The 20328-nt window shown below is 37.8% G+C and overlaps 1 protein-coding gene across 3 annotated transcripts in view; it reads right to left on the reverse strand.

Annotated features, from left to right (window-relative positions):
• The window catches only part of BAZ1A (bromodomain adjacent to zinc finger domain 1A), a 65066-nt gene that overhangs the window by 36874 nt on the left and 7864 nt on the right, over positions 1-20328 (reverse strand). For all 3 annotated transcript variants that reach the window (XM_074868278.1, XM_074868276.1, XM_074868277.1), the window contains exons 3-6: positions 19774-20052; positions 8001-8144; positions 1669-1770; positions 305-392 (exon numbers count right to left, since the gene is read on the reverse strand). In XM_074868278.1, the coding sequence (XP_074724379.1) occupies positions 305-392; positions 1669-1770; positions 8001-8144; positions 19774-20052 (613 nt within the window). The remainder of the gene's footprint in view (positions 1-304; positions 393-1668; positions 1771-8000; positions 8145-19773; positions 20053-20328) is intronic.

Below are 20328 nucleotides of genomic sequence, written 5' to 3' on the forward strand. Positions count from 1 at the left end.
TAGGTAAAAGCTCCCATTTTTATTTTGGGAACTTTTCTAAACTGTAACTAAAGAAGTTAGAGAATTAAGTTCTGCTTCATGTACAGAAAAACTACCATCCTGTTTACAAGTAAAACTTAACAAAAACCTGTTTTTACAGAAAAAGTTCTGTACTTATCCTTTTATTTTGGAAAAGTCAAATACTAACTCAATATATTATACTTACAGAAAGCTAAACTTGTAGTTTAAAGAAGCAGCTCTGAGCAGAGAAAAAATAAGACTGAATAGGGTCAATACTCTATCCCACAAATTATTCCTTATTTACCTTCGTTTTAATGACTCCATCATGTGGTTCACAGTGTTGTTTCAGAAAAAGTTTAAGTCTATCACGAGAAAAGAGATGTTTCCTCCGGCTGTATTAAGAAAGAAAGATAGCATTATCAACTAACAATTAATTATTAAGTACAGCTGACCATATGTGCAAGAACACATGTAACAGATCATATGATTGATTAAGAAAATGAAAAAAAGGTCATAAATTACACCCTTACTATTGTACCTAACAGCCACTCTTTGCCGCCCCAATTCAATTAAAAATTTCCTTGTAAACAAAACAAACCCCAAGCAATACTTAAACAGTTGTTTTATGCATCTGTGATTTTTGTTTTGAAGATCCTGGTATGTCCTCTTTTACACACACATACAGACAAACTCCACAGCTTATTATTTACCCCCACTAGATCCTCCAAACATTCCTTTCTATCACAGTAGCTTTTAAAATCCCCAAATAAAACTGAAGTCCAATTGTTTCAGAAGAGGATGAAAACAAGCAAGCAAGCAAACAAGGACAACAGAAAAGCAGCATTCAGACCTCTCAAACAGGGAAGTGAGACACAGAAATCTCAAGCTAACGAGTGAGAGGGGTGAATTCACACACTGCTTGGTCAGGCTGTGTCACTCCTCGCTACAGGGCAGTGTGTGCTCTAAATGCTTCCTGGCATCCCAGATAACCCACACTACTTCATGGGAAGGAGAAAACTGACTACACAGGAGTAGTTAATGAAAAAACTAATCTTGATTTCACCCTGGAACTAAATGGCTTGAAATCACTGAAGTTTTTTTTTTCCAAAGCATCCAGTTTATAAAGTTTTGATGCACAATCTACCCTAAAAACCATGTTTTATCTAAATTCAAGAAAAAATTATGTTATTTAGGAAGAAAAAAAAAAATCTTTGCAGATCTATCTTTCTAACCTTTCTATTTTAAAGCAGTAAAGTATGACTGCCAATGTCTGCTCCAACATTTCAAACAAGTAATGCTACCACACAGAGAGAGCGCTCACAATGCCAGCAGTTCATCAATATTATAGAATAGGGTTCTCAAACATTTTTTGCACCTATTTATCAGTCACAGCAGTAGGCATAGGTATCAGAAGCAACAGCAGGTCTCATCTGTGTGCCAACAAAAGCAGAGGCTTGTAAAGAGTTGGTATCTCTGTTAATACTAGTGAAGCTTGGAACCCATGCTACAGAAAGCCTGTGAAACACAGTATTTTGTTCTAGTCCCTCTAATTACTAGTTCTAACATATTACTTTAAAATGCCATTTTATATCAAAACCATCTAACAGTTAATTACACGACTCACACAGTTATAAAGTACAATTTTAACTTTCATTTACTCATTTTTACCTTAGTTGAGATGCTTTAACGATAACAGTTTCATATAGTTCTTTTTTAATAGGTTGGACTTTGTATTTGAACAAAAGAGGATCAATTATGGCTTTCTTCTCCCTAAAAATATTTTAAAAATGAAAAAGTTAACTACAATCACAAAACATCAGTCTTCTATTGTACACATTTAATATATGTATATGCATACACAATGGACCTCTTGAAAATACCCAGACATATTTAATACAGGCTGTAACTTCCACTGGTATCAAAGAGGACCTATTCACTGCTGCCGACTTTTCTGTCACTAGATTTAGATCCACATCAAACCCAGTTCCTGCAAGGAACAGGAAAAGGGATCGAGGATGTTGGTTTTCTTAGCGGGGAGAAGGGAAGGAAAAACAAAGAGGGAGAGAAGCAATGACACATCCCGATCCCTCAGAAAACCATCGTCTTAATACCCTCAGTACTCATGATGGCAACAGAAAGGCAGGAAAAAGGAGAAAAAGATGATGAGGAAGGAGTCCAAAAGACAGAGTTAAATAAAATGGGTAAAAACAGTAGCCATAGAGCTACAGATCACACCTCAAAATGAATAAAAAACAGGTAGAATATTTTTCCAAAATATCAATTTAGAAAAAACACCCTCACCAACAACATTCTGAAAATAACAGGAATCATAACGCAGTGCATCAACACTTTAAAATAAATGTTTGTTGAGTCACATGGTTTTTTTCCCCAAAGTGTACTTCCCTTTTACAGCTATCGGCTACAGAGAACTAGATTTTTTCCCCATGGCAAATATTTCTTCAGTTTTAACATAACAGTAACTGTTTTCTTACACTTCTTCCTAGAAGAATAACCAACCCAGGTCTGGTGTGCTACCGAAACAAAATTCACTCCTTTAAAAAACAAAGAGAGGGTTTTTGCCATAGACAGTATACTTTAAATAGTGTGGCATATTTATGGACAGACTTAATGAACAGAGTTAAACTACTGACATTTTCTTCAAATAATGTTGCATTGTGCGATTAAACAACAAAACTAACTTCTCCTAGGGTGGTAATTTGTAATCAAAAGTCGTATTGCTTTATTAGGAAGAATTCAACCATCATCTTATTTCATCAGTAGGGGAAGGTGAGGAAGTAATGTGGATGAACTAGAAGATTTACAGCTATGCATTTCATCATCATTGTCAGTCCTTCTGGCATTTACAAAATGCTTGAAGGTGGAGATTGTGACAAAACAAAATAAATCAATATACCAATATGCTATTCTTTACCTCTATGAAGAACACACAAGATGTAGTGAACTGTACTTTGCACGGTAGTTGAATGTGAATGTGAATGTGAAATGTGCTCCGATTCCGATTTTCTACCCCCACTAACTGTGAAATAGAAGCCCAAAGAAATGCAACATTCAGATGCCCACTAATGAATACATATGAATTCATACAAATGAAGTGTAAAGAAACAGTACCTATCCACAGTTAGTGCCATTTTAGATGAGAATAATTTCTGGAGAAAAATAGCTTACAATGATTAAATGATCAACATAGTTAAAAACAAATGAAGGGACAGAAAAGAAGATTTAGACTTGGAAACAGCAACACATCTACTGAACCTACAGGTAAGTACTATGATACACACTGTCTACCTCGCATGATGCTATCCATGTTAAAGTCTCAAGTTGAGTCACTCAGACCAACTCCAGTTTAAGAAAAATAATTTAACCTCCCCCACCCAGCTAGTCATATTAGCAAAACAGAGATAAACTGTATAAACAAAGTAATTTAGTATACCCTCTGGCAAGATTTAAACATCTCTGCCTATAATTTTAAGAGTGTTAGAAGGGGCTTTGTGTTTTGGTCATACCATGACTTGGTCTTCCATGATCATTTTCAGTCTCAAGATAGGAAAGCTAAAGTAATGAAGGCTGTTGCTAGGAATTTCTGGATAGTGTCAAACACAAACTTATTCCCTCACCATACACCCCTGTGTTTCCAGCCCTTTAGTCCAACAAGCTAAAGGAGGACTCAAACAGATAATGTTCAGATACCAAATAAAAGGCAGAGTGCCAATGTTATATACCATAAGTGTGTTAGCTTATTTATGTATTTTTAATTGATTCTAAGCTCTGATTGTCTGTAATCAAAAGCAGGGCCCAAAGAATAATCAAGCTGTTAACTCTTGAACATTACCTTTACTTTTTAGTTTGAGTAAAACCTTTTCTCACCTTCAGTGGATCATATATAATAGTCCCAACCTAATTTCCAAGCACACAGTTTTCTCTGCTTAGTTTCTGAGTTTCCAATGATTGCCCTAAGAAGGTTAACGTATTCCTGAAATCCACCTCTATAAATCCAAATCTAGTCAAAATCTTGCTTAGTGCAGAAGAGGAAGAAAAAGGTCATTCAGTACACATAGAAAGCTTTTAATATATATATATAGATTATCTAGTCGCTTTGGCATAAGACTCATTATTTTTTGCTATATTTTACTTTACAAAGCATTACATAAGCCACGTAAGAGTTAGCAAAGGTTAGACCCATTTCGCAGCAGAAATACCCTCCAGCAAGTCTTCACATGACAGCTTTGACAGACCACCAGATCCAGAGGAAAGAATACAGAATATCTTGTAACTTCACAGCTGAAAACTGGAACTGACACACCCATATTTATCCTACTTTCTACTGCATTCAAATAAATGTGCCTAGCACGTGGCACACTCTTGCATTTTTTGAATGAGGTTATTCTGAACCACCAACAGATAATAATATCACGGGCCCTTCAATTACTTTGGCACAATGACTACATGACCATACATTTCTGCTTACAGTCCTGCTGTATTATGTTCAGACAGAATGGTATTAAGGTAACTTTACCAAGAAACTTCTGAGACCTTATCCTTCTGAGTCACCTTGTGCAGGACACGACTATACTATCTGGTCTGAGTCTTGCTGGAACTACCAATATCTTGTGGTATTAGCAGAACTAGAAAAATTGCACAGAAAAATACTGAGGGTTCGAGGATCAAGAATGCATCTAAAATGAATGCTGTCCTGCTTTTCCAAAAAGAGGCTTCTTCTCTTGACTCTTTTCCAAAAAGAGTCTTCTTCTCTTTGACTAAGTTTGGGGATGGAAAAAGCTCCCTTGAAGAATGCTAGCTAAACAACACAACCATTTATGATCTCCTCATGCTCCAGCACAAGCCTTACACACCTGTCAGTATAATGATTCTGATAGAAAAGCTGGCCTCTGCACACCTTTGAAGGTCGGCACTAACAAGCTACTCTATATTGAGCAATTACAACTCCCCATCTAGAACTGCAAATACTTTCTGGAATCTGTCTAAAACAAGGAAATACAGCAACCTGAAGCCTGTTAACAGCATGCTGGTTATACCGCTCCATGGACAAGACAAGAGCGTTCTGCAATAAAATCCTGACTTTGAACTTTTTGATGAAGATTTTAAGCTACCTTTGATCCAGTACTTTGGTCTTCCTTACAATAAAAAGTGGACTAAGACCTACCATCATTATTAATAGATTCACGAGATGGAGGAAGAAAGGAAAGAGGAAAGATAAGAATTAAAGATAAGGAAAGATTTGTTCTACTGAAGACTTTGTATAGCTTTAATGACAAGCTATGACCGCAGTTTTTGACATACCCTATTCATAATTTCTTCTCCAAATAGAGGCAGAAAACTAGGTTGAGAATGGTAAAAAAATCTGAATGTTAAGGTTCCACTGGCATTATTTCCAAAAACTTTGTTACCTCTGCTTGCATCCCAAAATTTGCAGGAAAAATTAACCCTTCTGTAAAATAAACTTCAAAGTGAATAAACACCCAAATTTACTGCCATGAACTAGCCAGCAAGCCAAAAAGAAATTTTTCTTTTAGTATTTCTGCTGTGGTTGATGGTTCACATGACTCATAGCCCTAGCAGGAGCAATGCCATGAATTAAGTTGCAGCTAGTATTGTATATATTTGGCAGTACAAGTCCCTCAATCTCCAGTCTGCTGCTGAGTGCTAAAGCCAATGCAAGAGTTCAACCTTACCCTTATATGTAGCAGTTCAAGGTATGAACACTGCTATTCCATGATGACCACTATCCTACAGTACCACAGGGTCCCAGGGTATAGTATCAACAGTTTAAGCTCTCAGAAGATTGCTACCTTTTGCTTCATAAACCAGGCCTTACAAGGCATCCTGTTTTTCTGAGGGAGTGCATGAGTGAGAGCGTCCCGCCTCTTTCTCTCCGTACAACCTCAGCTTTTACTGCAGAACACAATAAAAAAGGTCAGCAGGAACACTTGTACAGAGTGCATGGCTATTTCTGCCCCATGCAGACAGGAGTAGGGTCAGAGAAAGGCTGGGATCTCTAGTGACATCTATTTTCAGTTAAGATTCTCTAGCCTTACAGATTCTTTAGGAAAAATATTTGCAGATGGCCCATCAATCTGTGCTGTGCTCCCCTCCCCCTCTCACAAACACACTGAGCATCTGCTGTACCATTGTTTAACGGCACTACAGCTTTGCACGAAAGCTGGGTCTCAAAACCTGGAGATTTGTGTGAAGAGGCAGAACTGTGGTTCTGCACGTATCAACTTGACATTGGTCCCAAGGTAAATAACATCCATACTCTCCACATCCAAGCTTCTCCATAAACATCAAAATGTAGTCCCTGAAGGATTAGGGCTGCAAAATGATGTCTTTCAGTTCAGTGAGATTTCTTATGAGTAAGGGTATAAAGAACCTTAGATGCCAATATACAAAAATTGACAACAATGCTCTACTTTCAGATAGGTTTTACAGGTACAGCAAATAATACTTTCCAAGTTTCCATATACTCAGAATATAACCAGAAACTAATTGAAGTGTTATTACACTCTTGCATTTGTTATAAAAAGACTCACTTAAAACTTCCAGTAAGCATTTTAAAGCTGTAAGAGGTCTACTATTTTAAGCTTGTAGCATAAATGTTAGTTATGCCACAGAACAGTGCTCCAAAGATTTGTATATTTTCACAAGATTTCTCTAAGAGAAATAAATTTTTTTCCCCTCCCTTCTTTGCATTGTCAAAGTAAGTAATCAGCTGAGGAGAAACACAGACTGACTGGGAGCATAAGACTCAGTCTTACTACCAGCTCTGCATGCATGGAAGTGACAGTGACATAAAGGGATCAATCCCACAGTCAGCTCTATGCACACTTGCGTAATTCCAAGAATAACCTCCTTTCAAATTCCATATGGCTTGTGGAACACAGAAAATGCAATTATTGTCTCAAAGATGTAGGACCTCTTCATGAACAACTTGGACACTGCCTTCAAGAGACAGCAGAGAATCTAAAAAATTATTTATCCCATGTTATATTCTCAGCCAAGTGAGGAGCTCCACCCTAGTTATTCAAGGCATGTCAGGACATGGAAGTCCTCATGCAGCAATCAATGAGAATAACTTCTGCATCCACATGACATCTCCAAGCCAATGACAGTTCATGTAAAGCCTGTATGTTGCTAGATACAAGACTGGGCTCCACTTCAAACTTCCTTCTTTCATCAGCATTGTGCTTGTGAAGCACAGAAATATTTCTCCTCATTATACTGCTAGGATAAACTGCATATATAAGCTCAACTACTGGCCCATAAAGGGATTCTCAAAATTAACCACCACAATTATAGCCAAGAAGCTCTTTTATTCAGTGTTATTAAGCTACTCCATCCTATAGGTAGTTCCTTAAGACAAGACACATGGTTTCACTGCACCTAAAATCATAATCAAATCCATTAAATAAAATGGTATATATTTACATGACACATCCACAACGAAGAAAGCTTTGTACATTTTTATATTTTGGACACAAACACATTAAGTCTCTGAAAAGACTTTCCAGAGAGTTCCAGTAAAAGCATGTCCTCTTATTATAAGGCAATCTCAACTCTGGGCCCCATGATGGAAGTGAAGCAATACATCATGCTAAGTAGTACCAGACTGTAGAAATGCACAACACGAGTGCATTTTCCAAGCTATAGCAGCACAGGTTCTGCAGTGCAGAGAGAACTAGTGATAGGCATACATGGCTCTTTCATCATCTCTCAACAGAAACACTGTCATTCCAAACAGATGAACAATGATTATTCTGTACGTACTCCATTTCTCACAACGCACAGTTCTACGTTGGATTACACATCGCGTAACTGGCACCTGTGAATATTCAGCTTCTTACCTTCAGCTGCCTGAGCACTCACAATCCATACTGATCAAGTTTCAGATAGACCCTGCCACACCTGCTTTAGTCTTATTTCCATCCAGCCCAAATGCTTTATACTGCAAAAGTATCATTTACCCATTTTGTGCAGAGCTATTGTGTGTTTCTGAGTCGTCACTGTCGCTGATGACAATTGTGTCTCCATCAGCACTGCTGGCGTGGCCGTTCGCCATTCCATTGTGATGGGCTGGAGCTATGACTTCCAAAATTTTACACTGCAACCTGAAATAAAACACAGACATTACCATCAAAGTCTTTCACTAGTGCAAGGAGTCTAAAGTTGTAGCAGATGTTATTTTAAGAATACATATATAACTGAACATTCTATTGTCTACTAAGTAAGTAAATACTTAAGAGCCTTGCACTGAAATACTAGGTAAAACACTAACTTCATGAGTTCCACCTAATAAATGAACAAATTCATGTGCTTACAAAGCTATTGGTTTCACTACTCAGGACACCAAATCAAGTCACTGGTAGAATTACTTGTGGTTGTATATTTTTTTTTTTCAGTTCTCACTTAAGTAAACTAAAAAGCTAACTTAACGTTACTTTAAAACTAGACACCAAATCTTTTACATTTATTTTGACAGCGATCTAAGAAAAGCAAAAGATTTTCAGATCCCAAAATATGTTTACTTATAAGAGATCATCTTCTACTGCTGTCGATGACCTAAATAAACAAGGCTGAAATGATCACTATGCATCTAATCTTAATAATGGCCCATTTATCTGCTGACACATATTAAGGCTCCATCTGGCATGCACACAATTGACAAAACAAGTCTATCCCTTTGCCATCCTGAATGGTAGTTATAAAAGGCAGAATTAACTACATATTAAAAAGTATAATTAATTGACACTTCATGCTGGGTAACTGTATTATAGCTGGTTCTTAACCACTAACTTTCACCCCTTTCTGAAATTCCATGGTTCATATTTTTATTTTTAATTTCCTAAAGCCATGTCTGCTTCATGAAAATTAACTATTGCAATCAATGGATGCTGTCACATACTACCACTAAAAGCTCAAAGGGCGGGGGGAGAAAGAATACATAATAATTCTCTTCTCTAGGCACCAAACACTGTCACTTGAAATTAAAAAAAATGGAGAATACATGAAGTACAGGGCTTGAATTAGTGTGACATCATGTCTAAGTCAAAAACAAACAAACCAATCCCAACAAATCTGTGACAGACAAATTCTAAGTGTTCTTCTATCTGAACATTGGAAAAAAAAGGAAACAATGTCAAAATATTTCTTCTTAAACACCTCTTTCCGCAAGCAGACAGTACGATCCAAAATCTGCATTCATTGATGGGAAAATACAAAGCTGGGATGCACAGGGAGAAAAGTTGAAAACATTAAAATATCCTTGGTCATATTAACTTGTGAGTTTAGTTAGGAGCAGCAACACGGTGCCTGCAGCTGTCCTCCCCAAGCCTCTCTCCAACAGGGAGAGCGCTCCAGGATGCTCTGATGGAATATGCTATTTTAAAAAATATGAAAATAATTTAAAAAACCCAAAACTATTAACATCCTTATATATTCTTAAAGACAACAATATGACCAGCACTTAATTATCCACAGGGACACCAGAGCTGCCTGCGTGCAGAGGCAGCCTGAGTCTGCTGGACTCGCTGACCGCAGGCACGCTGCCATTCCAATGCAGCCGGTCCCATTTCCAAAGCCGGCTGGTCTGGGGCTGGAAGACACGTTTTCCTGGTGACTGGAGCCCAAGCTAATTAACTGTGCAAATCTAAATAGACTCCGCGTAAAGACCCAAGAACACCCAAGTATGTAATGAGACAGAGCCTACTCTCAGTTCACAAACTAAGTCCAAGCCCAACGAGGCTTATTAAAGACTGGCCCAGAACCAGGCTCCAGCTGAGTCCTAAGAGAAGAGTCCATTATTACAGTATCTTGGATTTCCAATATTCAGAACATCACAGCGTCCCCTTCATACTAAATAATATGGAGCTGATTGCATGGCAGAACGTGTATATTAGGGGTTTTTTTTTAAATCCAACAAAGATCACCTGCTATAAAAGACTTCTTAGTAGAATTATTTTTGTTTCAGATTATAAAATATTTCCTAGAGAGTTCAATTCAATTCAGTTTAAAAACACTTTTAAATTGATTTCTAATGGAAAATAATCAAAAACACCAATGCATACCACTACTTTTTCTAATTTGTTTATTATTTGAAGACCACTAGAGGGAGCGCATATACACTAAATTTGCAATCACGTTAAACAGCCACATGAAAGCTACATCGTGACATACACTACTTAATGCCATGAAAGGACAAAGAAGCTAAAACACACACACAAGAATCAATCCTCCTGGACAAAAAGACGTGAGTATTTAGTCACTGAGTATTTACCAACACTTCATTTACCTGCTTATCCATTGGGCAGCCCTGTAATTTACAGGGTAACACATCTCCTTCTGTAAGAATGGAAATTATATATTCTATACGCTTGATTCAGAGAGTAGCAAAATCCCCAATACAGGTGCCTTTTTTTATTTTTTATTATTAAACAGGGAGAATGACTAATGGAATAAGCTATCACAGAAAGTAAGTGATTCTCCATTCTCTATGCCTTCATTCAAATAAATACCAGAAATCTTTGGGGAAGGAATCAAGTGACACACACGTTACCTGGCTCAATAAAAGCATAATCCAATGAAATTTAATGGTTTCTGATAGACAGGGGATTAAAGAAAGTGATACAACCATTCCTTCTGGCATTAAAGAAATAATAATTTACAAATGAAGACTTTTTTTTAGCCTTGCTACAGTCAGGTCATGGCTAGTAGTAATCAATTCCCTGGGCTAAGCCAGGCAAAGACACTCTGCTTCTAGCACGAACGAAGGTCTGCTCTTCTCAATAACCTCATTCCCTGAGTTCACATTACAACTTAGATCATAAGGCACATAAAACAGCAGAGCTGAAAGCTGAAGCGAGACACTCGAAGCATACTACTTGAAATACTTTCTAAAAAGGATACCTTAAGATCTTTACAGAGCTTATGTCAAAGTCAAGTCATGCTCACTCACTATTTCCCATAAAATAAGAACTGGGGGTACCTCAATCTAAAGAGACAGAGGCATTAAAGTAAACAAATACATACCCCAATATCTCGCTCAGTCAGGAAGCACTTTCTTCAAATAACAATAAATATTGTGAAAAAGCTTACAGCCACACTAAGTGAATCCTAAAGGCCTTCAGAAAAGGATCAGATAAATTGAGACTAGAGCCATCATGAACTTTTACACAATAGTCCCCAGCAACCCTAGCTCACTGACAGCCAAAAGCTAGAACAGTAAACCTGCAAAAGGATTACCCCATACTCCAACATATTTGCATACCTCTTTCTGCACTACAGGCTGCTACCATCAACAGGATACAGGTCTTCTGACCTGTCCCAAGCAGGGCCTTTATGCTCACAGATTTATTTTTTGCTCAGCTCAGAAATCAAGCTCTTTGACGTTCTCTTAAGTTATGGGAAAGGTTCCAAGAAGTGCTCAGCCTGCATGATTAAATCTGTTCTTTTTTGAAGAAACAGAACACCACCAACAGGAGCCCAAGTTTTAAACACAAAGCCAGAGGAGGTATCACCAATGTAATTTGTTTAAAGTACTAGTGCACATCTCTCTCAGATGAAAAAAACTGAGATCTTCCACTGATTTCCATGAATTTCGGGTAGGGCTGATGAGCTGCACAGGTGAGAGAATATAACTGACTCCAGCAATCTGAGGGCAAAAGACACTGACTGGAGACTGTGGCACAGGAAGTATTTTCTCTGGAAACTCAGCTCCATCAGTCTCCCTGGAGAAGAATGATTCTGGGCTGTGCTTTGAAGAGCAGCTTAACACAACTAGCAGAAAACTTAAAGGTAGGACTGAACCTTGTCACTCCCCAAACAGTAAGAAATCAGCAGGCTGAAGGCGTACAAAAGCAATCAGGGTGCTGCTTCATGAGATGCAGAGATGACTTAACAGTTCAACACTGCCAAAAGCGGGAAATCTTCCCTTGCCATTCCTCCTTCCAGCCACATACTTGGTGCAGTGCTTGCTTTTTGTTGCTCCAGTGCTCAGTATCATTTATTGATTGCCATTAAATTGAATTCACTTGCTAACACACACAACAGAAATCCAAAACTAATCCAACATGAAGAGCCAGGTAAGTTTTTGTCCTATCAGCTACTTCAAGCAGCTCACTGAAGGATCTGACAAGAACTAGAGCATGTGCAAGAGACAAATATTGGCAACAGGCAAAAGCAGAGGAGGAAGGAGAAGTAGCAAGACCTCCCTCATTTAGAGTCCCTGTGACACTCTAATTTCTTGAGTAGCTCAGTGATATCAGTGGTTTATCCTTCCTAACTGAAAAATGACCTCTAGGCAAATGAATACTGGGTCACTAGGAGAGTCTGTTCCAGGGAAACCACACACCTAACAAGAGCAAGACACAGTACATGCTTCAAACTTACCAGTAGTTCAAGATCAGAGTGATTCAGGAAAACCCAGAACAAAGGGTAAGTATAACTTACTTGCCATATTTCTCTTTCATTCAGCTCAGCAACTCAAAAGCACACACACAAGCTATTATGAGTTGCAGGACAAGCAGGTATCTCCATCTACCTCTGCTGGAGCACCAGAAAACCACAATTTGAGGAGTAGAAAGAGAAGCTTCACTCCACTATGTAACGGGCCAAAACCAGCCATTGCAGGATGTCAAACAAAAACCTTACCAGCACTTTGATTTAACTTGGAGAAGTTGTTCCCAAATGCTGAGCAGGCCTTTACGTCCAACCAAGGCTGGAGTTGGAAGCTGTGAGAGGAGAGACCACTTCTCGCTGCCCATCAGCTGAGCATTCTGCACTACAGCTTTTGATCTGGCTGGCACTAACTACTGTGATATAAATAACAGTCTGCCAATCTGCTATGTCCTCATTACAGGTCAAAAAACAAGATCTCGTGAAGGCCCAGATGAGTTATAAATGTGCCTCTGTATGCTTTACAGTAAGCAGACAAAAACCATCCATTGGATGCAGAAGACTGTTTCAAATGGGGGCGGGGTGGGAATATTGCAATACTTTTAACAGTATTCTAATAGCCGACTTTTAACATAAAGAAAACAACGTTCAGTAAGTCAGAAGGAAAAGGAAATTCACTTTTTAAAACAGACACCCAAATGAAAGCAATGTTTTTCAAATGACAAAATTAAAAAAAGCACACCTTTTCTAATAGTATGTAAAGTTAGTTGACCACAAAAAACCCCAAAACAGTCAGTAATACAAAAAGCTATAGTCGCAAGAACGAAGAAATACCAAAAAGCCATAGACTCATTCTATTTTGTCAGCTTTTAGTAAGTTTTCAAGAAGTAAATGTCAGGTAAGTGCATTAACTCATATCCTTGTCCTAACAGTTCTCACACACTTGAAAGTAATTACAGAGATAAAAGTGAGACAAGATCTGAAGGAATAAGTGACATCTTTTACTAAGCTAACTGGTACAGTTTAACGCACAGACAAAACAAAGCACACAACAAGGAGACAAGTTTTATGCACATAATGGCTTCCTGAAGTACAGTAAGAGTGTTGTTTTCAAGTTTTAGCATCTTCATTTGTCTGTCAAGTCACAGGTAAGATTGTATGCTTCAAACAAACTAGTAAGAAGCATGTTTTTGCTTAGGACAAGAGAATCATATATACACAGTAGCTGCATCAGCTGTCTCTTGTGGAATTAGGACAGCACTAACAGTAACACCAGTATATGCATTGTTTCGACTGCCCAGTCTTCCGTTCATAGTATTGCACTGATTTAAAAAAAACCCAGAAAAAACATAAAACAAACTAAAATCTGTACTTTTAAATTTATACTTATAAAGGTAGAGTGGGCACAGAAGAGAGCTAACAGATTGACAGTGCCCAAAAATAGTTGTAACAGCTGTTCAATAATCTATAAGAAAGGAGATGCAGGTTCTCTCCCAGATACCATCATCTCATAGCTTCCATTAGTCAAATACAAATAAATTTATTAGCCAACAAATACAAATATATTTATATCCCAAAAGACTTAAGGGCAGTGGAAAGTGAATTCCTTAAACATGATTTTTCCAGGCCAGGAGCTGACTGATCCTTACACAGCAATGCTGGAAGAATGCAAACTGTACTTGTTCTATGAATACGTGAGCTGCTCTCCAATACTGTCAGCTATGCTGTTTCATAAGCACCACACTAACTTTGCCACCGGAATTCAAATTCACCTTTCAAAATAAAGCAGGAAACTTTTTTTGTCTGCAGGAACTTATGCTTAAGCCTTACCACTACAAAAACACACTATAATTTTCTGACTCTGTAGACACGAGCTCTAGTGCCTCTGGATCCAGACAGCTTTGAAGCCTACATGTCAAAGGAGAAAATTTTTTGGTGAACTAGAAAATAATTTGAATTCACTGTAACTTGTTAAATTCTAAACATGGAAGACACTTTGTCTTTTACTAGCTAGCGGTCTTATTTTATCTTACCCTAGTTCTGAGAAGACAATTACATTTATAAGCAAGTAATACTTTGTTGCCAGTTTGAATGAAAAAAATGGGAAATTAGCTTTAATCTTATGTCTTACAAGGATTATCTTCTACCATCCCAAGTCCATATCAGCGAGGCATAGTCATGGCCAGCAACATGCTTCCTGTGCCCCAGTTAAGACTTACAGAGATGAAAACAGTATACAAACCTTTTAATTGGCCTAATGCAGTGGTTAATCCACTATGAACAGTCCTAAAGCACTGCCACACCAGCCAAATAGTTGATGAGTTAAAAAAAGAAGTTTCACTTGCAGACAAGGTTGCTCCATGATTAATCTAGGTTTCCTCCAGCCTGGCACTAGTCAACATCAGATCATTCAGAGCACAGAAAGGATGTTAACTGGATGTTAATTTATACCTAATGCATGATCAGATGCAGCAATCTTCCTAACAGAGAACTTCATCTGCTAGTTCTGTAAAAATGTCCATTTCAAAAACACTGTGTTGTCTTAGAGCATTCTGGTGTTGCCTGCTCACAGACATTAGGCAAATACTCTTTTGCAGTGGTGTCATCTAGTGGACAAATTCAATGAAAAAGACATTCCTTTTTTATATCTGCCATGTTCTGTATGATTTCTTCCTTCTTATACACTACCTTTAAGCAATTTATTTTAGTCTGCAGGTGGTTGACTTTTTAATTAAGTTCCATACTAACTGTTGGACAACAACTGGTTGTCCCCTACCCTCCATCAGGAAGTAAAGGTAACATCACATAAGCTATGTTTAAGGGCAGGGACGGGGGAGCTGAAGAACTAGTAGAGTTGTCCAACCTGAATCCTCAGATCTCTTCGCTGCTCAAGTCAGACTGCAAGCTCACAGATTAACTAATTATCGCACTGCTCACTTGTATACCCTAATAAAGACAGCCATTATTTCTTGTGATAGCATCCAGTCTCACAACACTGGTGACAAATCACAACTGGTTGTTTATACATGCTTTAGATCTAGTTTTTCCTCTGATAAATTAAAATAATAAATAAAAAAGCAGCACACTACTGACTGTAAGGAGAAAGGAACAGGTCCTACAGCTGTGTGAGTTATACAAGTGTAGGTTTCATTTGGTTGGTCTAAGGCATTCACTGAGGTTATTTCAGGTACGCCTTCCACACCACATAGTTCCAACTTCCAGGTAACTGACTTCAGATGCCAAGATGTTGAAAATCAATTTCACGAGTACCAATAATACAACACAGTACTAAGACAGCAACAAATAGACAGGTTACTGCAAGAGATGCCATTACTTGTGGAAAGAACAAAAGGCCAACTAGTATCATATGGGTCTTAAACTTTCAGTTTTGAAGAGCAAATATAAGAAGCAATTCCAGTGATGTGGTCAACATTTTTCCTCTGCTTCAATAAAATGTGAACTAACAACATTAGTTGCTTATTTTACATCTCAACTGGCCATGGTTAACATGAAATATTGCTCTAATTTCCCTCCTCCAACAAAATCTCAAATAATTTCCATGCCTTTTTCAATAAACTACTTTCCATAAACAGCAATTTGACATTCTAAATCACAGTTCTTCATAGTGTCAGCTGTGTTCAATTCCTTGGCAACTCAGACAAACTTAATTTGACATTAAGTTTTCTGTCTATATGATGTTTCTGACTGATGTTTCAAATAATAATTTTGTCTTTTATGAGGCAGTACTAGGAAAACATTACACAACGATGGTTCTTTAATTGGGAATCCAAGCATCTCATGTTTTAAAGCATAGCACAGCTGCCACTTTTAAGAGAAGTCAGCACCAGTTTGTCCAAAAAAGCTGGACACATACAAACCAAAAAAGCCAGCCATTTTTAATCAATACATCATCTGAAAGAGTTAAAGAGCAAGCATAATTATCTCCTTGTTGCTTCTACTAGATTATCAAATTGTACGCATCATTTTCAGACTGCCTGAACAAGTCACGTCACAGGACTGGGGGGGCTTTTTCTGCAATTTCTTTCTGGCTGATAAGGGCTGTTAAGACACCAGACATAGCAAAACAACAGGAAGACAAGAGCATCTCCCAAACTCTGAGTTCCTCCTACCAGACCTCAGCAACAAGGCAGAAGCAGCAAAATTCAAAACTGAGCAGCACAACAAAAGGCTAGAAACCAGAAGTACCTGATAGGGACATAAGATCAGAAAAGCAATGGGACATCTGATTCTGCAACCACCAGAACACACAGGTTGGATACAAGAACCACCAGTCTCAAAAAAAATAATCATCTTCTGCCTCGCCTCCGCACAAAGCACTTGTCCCCTTCCTCTTTCTAGAACACCGGTCCATTGCTTACAATACTATAGACTACCGCATATGCTCAAGACAAAAACATTTACATTAAGCCATAATACTAACCCTTCTAGTGTTTTGGTTCCCTCCCATTTACTTTGCTCAAAATCTAGAAAGCTGCATCAAAGCAATCTATCCTACAAAAATATTACTTGCCCAACATTAGGAGAAGTAAAATATTGATTCTTAAATTGCTTGAGCAACCCCTGGTTACACATGCGTTATGTTGTAGACTTTGCATTAAATGATTGATGCATGGAACTCAGATAACAAATGATCCTGCTGACGTTACATGTGCAAAAAACTTCATACATAAATGCAATGGAAGAGTTTACAACACCATGACACAACTGGGTTTCTATGATCTGCCAAATTCTGTTGGTCTCAAAGGATGCTATTACAACATAGATGGACTGTGACCGTTTCTGACAGAAAAGATCACAGAAACATAGCTGCACAGGACAAACGCACACAAATCACTCTGTTGAACAGCCGTGTTATTTACAAATAACATGAGTTGATATACTTCATCCCTGCTGTAGTACTTCAAAATATAGGTCAAAGTCAACTGTTAACTGGGCAGAAGAATAACTGTGCCTCTCCTCCTTCCACTTTGTATTCTTTAATGACGTATCTCTACGCATAAAAATCCCTCTGCATTACCATGTTATTTGCACTGTTTCCTGGATTTAGTATTAAAGATCTGAACTAGCTTTCTGCTATACATTTGTCTAGAATATCAGTAGCATACAATCAGCTAAGGCAAATTTTTTATGTCTCCTTTTACCAGACACAAATTTATACTTATGTAGTTTTAAAACATACAATCTCTAGCAGGTTAATTTTTGATGGAAATAGATTTTACCCAAATCTTTGGTACTTCGAATGATATCTAGCCCACCCCAACGGCTTAAGAAATTTAGCTTATATCCTATTAATATATTGAACTGTGGAAGTAAAACAAACACAAAATTGTCAGATATGTATTCTCAACACAATTTTGAATAACCAACAAGATTAAATTAAAGGCTGGTAAAAAAATGATAGCATGATATTGATGAGACAGAATCATATCACAACTTTATCTGAACATAATTTAGCTTACACGGTAAGTAGAAACCATTTTCTTAGGGAAAACTTAAAAACTGGTTTACAGTGGTCTAAAAAGAAAAGTGAAAAGGATTCTGAATTTCAAAAGACAAAGAAACAAGACAGACTTGTATTTATTGCATATAAGCCTACTTTTCATTTAAGTTTCAAAAAGCAAAGATGCACACACATAAATACTTTAATGAAGAGTTTAGAAAAGAGAAAGAAGGGGTGCTCCTGGGGAAAAAAAGTTCTAAAGCATTCTTTTTGCTATTAGTTTGGACAATATCATAAAAGATTGAAAAAGACATTTCATTAACCAAATGAAAACCAACAGCTGAACTACACTGACAGTTCATAGTATTCAGGTTTCTAGTTAAAAAAGGAAGAAAAAAACCTTATTCTCTAAGCAAAATGACTGTAATACTAATAGTAACCTGAGTCTAGTCACTAGACGAGTATGAAGATCAGAAAGATAGAAACAAACTTTGGATGTAGGTTTTCTGTACAGAAAGCAGCAACTCTACTCCTGTTCTTGTCCTGGCTTTGCTGACTGGGACCACTGGTTGAAAGGAATAGAACAGGGCAGAAATGGAAAGTTTCTCTATTAAGCACTGACCTTATGTACATACCCATACAACTTAACTCCTGCAGCACATCAACATTTTTCTTCCTGGTGTAGTATAAAATTTGCTTTAAAGAAGATCTGGATGAGTCACTAAAAAACCTCATACAGAATAACTGTGTTCTCCAATGACCATTTTGAACCAGCCTCCTCCTATCACTCAATACACACCAGATTACATGTCAAGACCTCAGGCTACCCACAAAAGCCAATAGGATGTGCCCCATTTACTCTGCAGTGTAAGCTGGCACCTTCCTCCTGAAAAAAGCAAAACAAAACAACCCCACAAACAACAAAAACCCCAGCAACAGCTGAACCCACAAATGCTTTAGCACACATTCCACGGGTGCTTCCAAGTTAAGCATGTTTAAGTCTTTCCCATTTTAAACCTCAGTTAGGTAAAACTGCAAACTCATTTAGACAAAACATGGACTACTTCTAGTACTCTCCCAGAAGGTTCTTTAAAGAAAGACTCAAGCTAGCTACGTGTTGTAAAACAACTTATTTATACTACACAACATATGTACCAATGATATGAGAAAGAAAACATCTGAAGCTCAAAATTCTTCCAAGTTTTTAATCAGTGTAAGATACCAAGGAAAACACTTGCAATACATACATCAATGTAAGAGTAAATGCAACACAAACTCCAAGTGGGAAAAAAACCCCATCACACTAAATCCCAGATAATCACTTATTACAAACATTTTATGATTAATTCCCAACTTCTCTGAGAACAGTCACAAATTTTTGCCACTACCTAAAAAGCAAAAATCCAACTTCCATCGACTCTTCAAGCTTTCAATAGTTCCTCCATTCTGAGTACACAAAATACCATGTCATGAATTACATTCTGGATTATTTCATCAAAACTTTCATATAATTTTAAATTTATAGCTTCCTCTAGTTTCTCATTAAATCTCATTCTACAAGCAACCCACCTTTCTCACACCAGGGAACTGACATTCCTTTGCAAACCCATCACACAGACCAAAAAACTGTAGCGTCAAGACCTGAGAGAGCTGTCCTGCCTCCACAGCTGCCTCTAAGCTAAGGGAAGAGACACCAAGCCCAGCAATACAATCCTACTCTTAACATATGGAGGAGCAGTAGCAGTATTGCTAGCTTAAGCATCACACCTTACTTTGGGTGTGTTTGATGGGAGTTTATTATCCTGATTTTTGGTTTTTAAAAGCACACTCAAAAGCCACCCACACCAAACAAAATTAAATACTTATTTATTTTTAAATATACTTACCTTGCACCATTATTTCTAACTACTTCCACTGTTTCACCAACAAAATACCGGTCCTTGACATAAGCAAAGATTTCATCACAGATCTCATGAAGTCGGGAGCGATGGGTAAGGGTGGCCAAGTAGAGAACTGGAATGATGAGGGCCTCTGGAAAACTTTGAAGATTATGTCTGGCTTTCTTCTCCGATTCCAGTGCTTCCTGATACGTGAGTCCTGGTTTACCTGTGACAGCACAGCTCCACACAAGGCTGTTGCACAGAATGGTGCGTTCAAAAAAATCACTGAAAAGAAAGGGGGGAGGGGGAGAGAGAAGGAAAATGGTTGAGTTCTGAGCAACGTTTTCAATTTGCTCACAATTAATACAGCAGCAAATTTCTTTTACAAGCCTGAAATGCAAAAGCAGCTCTACTCTCAAACAGGTTATAGATAAACAGGGTCATTTACCACTTTTTAGTCATGGCATGGTAAATTGCTATTATGAAAACAAAGTCTCCTCTCACTGCAGGCTACAGTGACAGGATCAAGACCTAGAAGTGCTACAAACAAATATTCACATA

The sequence above is a fragment of the Strix uralensis genome, chromosome 4 (assembly GCF_047716275.1).
Source record: "Strix uralensis isolate ZFMK-TIS-50842 chromosome 4, bStrUra1, whole genome shotgun sequence".
Classification (NCBI taxonomy): domain Eukaryota; kingdom Metazoa; phylum Chordata; class Aves; order Strigiformes; family Strigidae; genus Strix; species Strix uralensis.